The sequence below is a fragment of the Microtus ochrogaster genome, unplaced genomic scaffold (assembly GCF_000317375.1).
Source record: "Microtus ochrogaster isolate Prairie Vole_2 unplaced genomic scaffold, MicOch1.0 UNK32, whole genome shotgun sequence".
NCBI classification, from domain to species: domain Eukaryota; kingdom Metazoa; phylum Chordata; class Mammalia; order Rodentia; family Cricetidae; genus Microtus; species Microtus ochrogaster.
The window spans coordinates 2,918,375-2,926,226 of record NW_004949130.1 but is presented as its reverse complement, the minus strand read 5'-3'; the positions used below and the strand labels follow the sequence as shown (position 1 = coordinate 2,926,226).

The following is a 7,852-nucleotide window of genomic DNA, read 5'->3' as shown; positions in this document are numbered from 1 at the left end:
GAGTGCTGGGATTAAAGGCACATGCCACTACCGCCTGGCTTTGCCTGGCTTAAGTGTGAGTTTGTGCACTTGAGTGTGAGTGCCTGTGGAAGCCAGAAGCATTGGATTTCCTGGAGCTGCAGTTACGTGATGTTGGTGTCGGGAACTGGACTGGGGTCCTCTGGAAGAGTGGTATATGCTCTTAACCGCTGGGCCATTTCTCCAGCCCCCAGAAATAACTGGAAATGATGCACCCATCCCTTCTGACCTCTTTCCTGGCGTCAGTCACCTGCCACCATGGTTCTGTCAGTTCTCTTGTTCGTGTTGTCCCCTTTCCAGTGTAGAGGCAGCGATGACCCATTCGTCGTAACTGTGATCCCGCCCCCCAGGGAAACACCTGAGTCTCCTGAAGGGCTGGAGAGATCACTCGGTGCTTAACAGCACTTGTTGCTTTGGCTTGGGTTCAACTTCCAGCCTCCATATGGTGGCTCACAACCCTCCGAAATACCATTTCTAGGGGATCTGATGTCCTCTTCTGACCTCCACAGGCCCAAGCATACATGTGATGTGCATATATATGAGTAGACAAACATTCATACACATCAATAAATAAATATTTTTTAAAAAAAGACAAACAAACAAACCCTGAATGAACCTTTCTCTCCTTGGGCCTTGATTTCCCTTGCTCCTTGCCATTTCGCATAGTTCTGTGTTCTGTAACACCCGTGTGGGTGTTTTCCCACTCTGTGCCCCCGAGGAGGAAGACAGAGCATCTTTGCTGTTGTCATGGCAGCCTGCCTCTAGCAGGTGCAAGTGAGTGGCTGGTGCTCAGAAAACATAGGCATGGCTCAGATGCTCAAAAGACACCCCCGCCCCCAGGTCCCTAAAGTGGAGCGGGGTTCCCTCTGACTTCCATCATGTGTAAGGGCCTACTTTCCTTACTGTGCATCTTCAAGATGCACCTGGAGTCAAGCTCCTATCAGACCTGAGTCAGAATGCTCCCTTCTAGAGCTGCTCAGGGGTGGGAAGGCCTGGGTGACTTCACTGGGGACCGTCCTGTGCATTGGAAGCCTGGAAGGGAATGGTCAGTGTGTTAATGACTTTTCTTGTTGGCCGTGACCTGATGAGAAGTAACCTGTGGGAGCAGAGGTTTAGTTTGGTTCCTGTCGTAGTGTGGCAGGGGGTGGCTCCATGGTGGCAGGAGCGTGAAGTGGGTGCTGCCTCACATCTGGGCAGACGAGGAAGCAAAGAAAAACCAGTGCTGTTGCTCAGCTTATGTCCCGTTTCTTCCGTCTGAGCCCCTTGTTCCATGAGTCGGTTCTCTTCATATCTAGGGTAGGTTATCCCAGCTCTGTTAGTGCTCTCTGGAAAACAGAGACCCCCAAAGGTGTGCCTTGTCCTGCACCCCGTGTTGACTAACCCAGCCACGCCGGCCCTTGAAGTCAGTCAGGAAAGCTGTGGTGAGGGGGACAACGAGAGGGCTGCCTCGGTGGGCCGCATGGTAGCGTGCCCTGCTGCGTGCACTGCCTTGACGAATGGCAGTTGGGAACAACAGGGGACAGGACTGGATCCCTGGTGTGGCCTCAGCTTGGGAGGTGGAGGTGGGGCGGGACCCAGTTGATTTCCTCCTCCCAGAAATCTGCCTTGGGTGTCGTTTCTGCAGAATCACATCATCCATGGCTTCCTCCCAGCAGCCAGCATTGCTCCGAAGCCAGCTGTGCCACGCACACCTCCTCCCCGAAGCCCCAGGCCGTCTCCAGAGAGACCCAGGTAGGTCTCAAGACCATCAAGTACTAAACCCTAGCCAACGGGTCACAAGTAGAGGGGCTAGAATCATACCCTTGGCAATATTTACCGCTGTTCCATGGTACTTAATCCAGCTTCTCCAAGGAATGATGGACGTACTGGGGGTCTGTGTCCTCCAGTGTAGGATCTCAGATTTCATGATTGGATGCAGTTGGTGTTTATTAAACAGAGAGCACCGAGTTTAAGTCAATTCTTCCTTCCTCCTTCTCTCCCTTCTTTCTTTCTCCAGGGAACGGAAGCCAGGGCCTTGCCTGTGCTCTGCATCTCAGCCATGTGTTCATCAGGTTAATGGTGCTTTCAGGAGAACTATACAAAAACTTCTTTCTTTCTAGATACAGTTCTGCCTTGTGTTTGTTTGTTGTTTTTCAAGGTGGTTTGTCTTTGTAGCCCTGGCTGCTCTGGTCCTCGCTCTGTAGACCAGGCTGGCCTAAAACTCAGAGATCTACCTGGGTCTGCCTCCAGAGTGCTGGGATTAAAAGCATGTGCCACCACCTCTGGCTGCATTTTCGCCTCTTAAAAGAACCACTTTGTGTTAAAAGAAGGAACATGTTTCCTGCCAGGAACTGGTGTTCCTCATCTCCTTGTGCTCGGTGTACCAGACAGCCAACTTCCTTTCCATTCCTGGGACCACTGCCTGTATCTGTTGAGATTTTAGATACTAGGAAACTTTAGACTTGTTTTGTTTGTTTTTTTTTTAATAGGGTCTTGTAGCCCAGGTTGACTTTGCATTCAAAGCCATTCTCCAGCCTCAGCCTCCTAAGAGCTGAGTTTATAAGTGTGAGCCACCATGCCCAGCAAGTCTGATTTTTTTTTTAATTGTTGCTGTTCTTTAAAATTTTTAATTTTAACCAGGCAGTGGTGTTTCGCACCTTTAATCCTAGCACTCAGGAAGCAGAGACAAGTGGATCTCTGTGAGTTCAAGGCCAGCCTGGTCTACAGAGCGAGTTCCAGGACAGGCTCCAAAGCTACAGAGAAACCCTGTTTTGAAAAACCAACCAACCAACCAACCAAACAAACAAACAAAAACCCAAATTTAAATTATGTGTATATACCTGTGCCTTTGTGTGTGTGTACTTGGATGCAGGTACTCTTGGATCCAGTCCCTTTCAGCTGGTGCTGCGGGTGGTTGTGAACTACCCAGTGTGGTGCTGGGAACCAAACTCAGGGCCTCTGCAAGAGCAGTGCGTGCTCTTTCACCTCTGAGTCCACATCTAGTCTGTTTTTAAGCCATAGAATACAATGATTGAGTTATTAACTGTTAGTAAGGAATAATTCCACTCCAGGGTGCCACTCTGTTTGGTCTTCTTTGGTACTGGTATGTTCTGTGCCTTTGATTAGAATGTAAACTCTGAAGGGCTGGGCACAGGACTTGCTGAGTCAGCATTTACCCAGCATACACGAGCTCGTTCCTGGATTCTGGCCCTAACACTGGAGTAGGAACAACCTCTGCGGTGTTCTGGTGTTTGATATTTCCTGCAGCACTATCACGGATAGCCATTATTAGTGAGCACTCTGTGCCTCTGTCATCTTCTGGGTAATGCTGTGAGAGAGCCTTGTACTCTTCTATATTTGGGGTCAGCTGTGAGGTGCGGATGTTGATCACTGGCTTCAAATGTCAGGGCAGTAGACCCACCCACTACAAAGGTGGTCTGTCCAGCTCATCAGTGTTTGTGCTGTGTCATTGAGACAGCCTGGGCAGTAACTAGAGAGTTAGCTTCCCATTCCATTGTCAGCAAAGCAAAGAGATATTGCTTTGTAGTCAGCATGTTGTGAGCTCGTTATTGGCCTGAGACAGGTCTCTCATGGAATCAGAAGCTTGCCTTTTTGCTGGCTGGCTGGCCAGCCAGCACTGGAAATACAGATGTGTGTTTTAATGGATGTTTTCATCATTACAAGTCATGTGTGTATGTGTTTATTTACATTTATATATATACTTAAAGTCCAGATCTCACTATATAACCCAGGCTTATCAGGAACTTGCCACATAAACCAGGCTGGCCCCCAACTCACAAAGATCCACTTGCCTCTGCCTCCCGAGTTCTGAAATAAAAAAAATGTGTGTCACCACACCTGGTGTAAGTCTTCCTTTTTCTCATTCTGTTCTTTCATTTTAATAGAAAACTGTTTGAATATAGGTTTTGCATGTCCAACTGTGTGGATTGACAGCTTGGTGTGGTCACATCTTACCGAGTAGAGAAAGTCTTTACACACCAGTTAATTGCTCTACGAATGGACGGCATAAATTTGACTCCTGCGGTCAATGAGAGAATGAAAGTGGGGATACCGATAGGCTATCATGGGTGTCAACGAGATGGGCTATCCTGGGCTGTGAGCGAGCTGTCAGCGGCTAATCAGTCGCTGCAGTGGGTTAACCGTGTCAGCTCAGCCTGCAGCTTGAATGTCCGTCTGTTCCTTAGTGCGTCTGGGATGTTTCTGTTCACAGGTCTGCTCTAGCTGCGGTCATCCTGACGACCACGTTGACTGGACAGACGGTTGCCATTCCCCAGCCTCGCCAGAGGTCCCTGTCTGAGAGCGACGCCTCCTACGTTGAAAAAGACAGCATCATCGAGCCCTATGCCACCACCTCAGAGCTGAGGCTTCGGTAGGGACATGTATACTGTGTGTCCTCTCGTGGTAGCAGAGGGCAGCTCCGGGGCCATGTGGTGATCATGGTCACCAGGCTTTTGTCACTGTGTCCAGGAGGCACTGACAGGGACATTAATTGTTACAAGGTCTTCTTGTATGGACTAGTATTTCTCAGGCAGGCAGGATTACAGCAGGGTGCCATGGGATTTTACATTTCTGTCTTGACTCTTGCCAGTCCCAGTGGCTCTAGAAGCTGGGGGAGGGGGGCTGACCTGGACAACGTATCTGGACCAGTATCAAAATGAAATCTTGACCCCATTTTCAAAACACTTTGGCTAGATTGAACTAAAAATATGGACGTGATCATAAAGTTCACCGGAAGGAGAAAGGATATAAAATTATCAAAGGAAGAGAACTGAGCCCTGCCGTATCTTAAAGCAGGTGCTAAAGCAGCAAGAGTAGCATGGGTTACTCAACAGAGCAGAGGTGAGAGGCGGCCCTGACAGATCAGGAGGAGGACTTCAGTACCTCCACTAGTGTGGTTTGAAAACCATTCAGCACAAGCCACACCCTGCTCAGTCCCTTGGGGATGAAAGGATTGTTCCAGATGGTCTTCTGTGTTGAGACCATGAACTTGAGTGCCCGCCTGCTGCTGTGTACTTCTAAACTAGGAATTTAGAAGGTGAAATAAAGGTGGGGTGGGGGCGAGGGACCTGGAAATTGTGGTCCACATCTGTACTCTTAGCATTTGGGAGATGGAAGTTCAGGGCCATCCTTGGCTGGGTAGTAAATTTCTGGCCAGTTTAGACTATGTGAGATCCTGTTTAGAAGAAAAAAACCAAACAACAAGAGTCATTATTTTCCAGTTCTAGGGGATCAGTCCTACGTCTTTCTACGTGCTAGGCAAAAGCTGCACCACTGAGCTGTGCCCCCAGCCAAAAGTCTCCTTCTTTTAATCATCCATATGTTAAAAAGTGTACATGCTCAAAACGAAATTAATACAACAGGGTAAATACTTACAGTAAACATGAAAGCCAGTTTGTTTTGTTTTTGTTTTCAAGACAGGGAATTCTCTGTGTAGCCCTGGCTGTCCTGGAACTCACTCTGTAGACCAGGTTGGCCTCGAACTCACCGAGGTCCACCTGCCTTTGCCTCTCGAGTGCTGGGATTAAATTAAAGGCATGCGCCACCACAGCCTGGCTGAAAACAGGGTTTTAATTTTAGTAAATAAAGCTTGCTTCAAATTGGACACACTAGAAGCAAACAAATTACAAAGGGACAATTGACAGCAGAAGAATGGTGGCTCAGGTAAATTATGGGAAATTGTTCAACTTCAGTAAGAAACACACGCACACACACAACCATTCATGCATGCGAGCACATACTCACCGGCGCACACACACACACAGGACGCATGCACAGATTGAGCTATTTAAACCGTGTGGATAAGAAAGCTGCTTCTACATGGTTCGGGGTTCAGGAAGTGATTTGTCGCATTATTTGTTCACACCGGGCGCAGCAACGTACCACACCATGGTTTGCTTTCTAGAACTAATCCTTGCTGCTTCTCAGGGTTGTGTTCATCACAGTGAAAATCAGAGGAAAGCCAGGCGGTGGTGGGCACGCCTTTAATCCCAGCACTTGGAGGCAGAGACAGGCAGATCTCTGTGAGTTCTAGGTCAGCCTGGTCTACAAGTGTTAATTCCAGGACAGGCTCCAAAGCTACAGAGAAACCCTGTCTCAAAAAACCAAAAAACAAACAAACAAACAAAAAAAAGTGATTCAATATCAGCGTCAGGTGCTGAACTGCGTCTTTGCTTATTTTATTTGTTAATGACCTAACACAGGCAAAGCTGGCAGAATGTCCCAGAAAGAACCTCCTTGCCGTCCTTGGAGACTGTAGACCACGGGGAGGATGGGGATGCCGAAACACACGTGTCAACCAGCTTCAGGGAGTCAGAGTCCAGCACCTGGAAGGATGTGGGAGATGGCAGAGATGCTGCATATGCTGTACCTCACAGGAATCAGGTGACACCACCTTCCCCAGCCGCATCCCCGTGTTACCTCCGCAGCAGCATGTTCTGTGCTGCTCCCATTGCTTCCGATGTCCTGCCCCTTTGTTCTCCTAAGTGCTCAGCCTTGCGTCTGTCTGTATGGAGGAAATTTAAACCTTTTTTGGTTTATCCTTGAAGTCAAGTGCTTCAAAGGCAAAGATCTTTGTGAGGCTTTGTGGGATTCTTTTTTGCTATGTATGAATGTGTGGTATGCTTGTGTGTATATGTGTATGTGTGTGTGTAGTATGCTTGCGTATGTATACATGTGTAGTGTGTTTGAGTGTGTGTGTGTGTGTTGTGTGGCTTTTGTGTGTGTGTGTTTTTTTTTTTTTTTTTTTTTTTTTTGTTTTTTTTTTTTTTTTTTTTTTTAAGATTGGATCTAACCGCATATCCTTGAGCTGGTTTGTTTGAAACTTGTTCTGTAGACCAGGCTGACCTCAGATTCACAGAGATCCACCTGCCTCAGCCTCCCAAGTGCTGGGATTAAAGGCGTGAGCCACCTCAATTGGCCTCTTACATTTTCTTGTCCAGATTTTGCCCAAGGTGACTCCCCGTCATGGCGTTGCACACATGACCGCATGCTGCATTTGGGGAGGCTTGTGTTCACGTGACTGACATGAGAAGAGCTGTCGGGAGATTTGCATGTATTTGTTATGGTCGCTTAGTCCCAAGCTTTCTTTTGTTTCCTCAGGCTTTCTGCTCTTGCTTTCTTTCCTGAGTGTCGGACTTCTAACATTACACATTCATTTCCAACTCAATGTGCCTGGAGCCGTAGGACATATTCCTTCCAATGACTATTGCTAATCTATATGATTTTGAAATCATATCTAAATATGCATTCCCCCTAATAACTTTTTTAGGTTAATCATTTTATGTGTCTGAATCTTTGCCCTGTGTGTTCACCACATGCACACCTGATGCCCAGGGAGGTCAGAAGAGGGCGTCAGATCCTCTGGAACTGGAGTTACAGATGGTTGTCAGACACAATGTGGGTGCTGGGAACTGAACGCAGGTCCTCTGCAAGAGCAGCCAGTGCTCTTACCCACTGAGCCACCTTTGCAGCTCTCCCCAGTATCTTTTTGACTGACAGTCCTCATCCTCCCTTTTTTGTGACCAATTTCTTCCCAGTAAATTTTTTAAAATTTATTATTATGTGCATGTGTGTGTGTGTGTGTGTATCTGTGCATGTGTGTGTGTGTGTGTGTATCTGTGCATGTGTTGTGTGTCTGTGCGTGTGTGTGTATCTGTGCATGTGTTTGTGTCTGTGTGTGTGTATGTCAGCCAGACACCTGTGTGGGGTCAGTTCTCCTTCCACCTTTAGGAGAGTCCCAGGGATTGAGCTTGGGTCACCAGGCTTGCCGCAAATGCCTCTACCCACTGTGCCATTTCCCAGTCTTCCCCCAGCCTTGCCATTGTCCATTTTTCTT

General features: G+C 47.8%; 1 protein-coding gene across 1 annotated transcript in view; it reads left to right on the top strand.

Moving 5' to 3' along the window:
* Positions 1–7,852, top strand: part of Cep89 (centrosomal protein 89) — a 40,674-nt gene that overhangs the window by 1,320 nt on the left and 31,502 nt on the right. Inside the window, exons 2-4 of the mRNA XM_013354208.1 lie at positions 1,643–1,749; positions 4,229–4,387; positions 6,219–6,399. Of these exons, the coding sequence (XP_013209662.1) occupies positions 1,643–1,749; positions 4,229–4,387; positions 6,219–6,399 (447 nt within the window). The remainder of the gene's footprint in view (positions 1–1,642; positions 1,750–4,228; positions 4,388–6,218; positions 6,400–7,852) is intronic.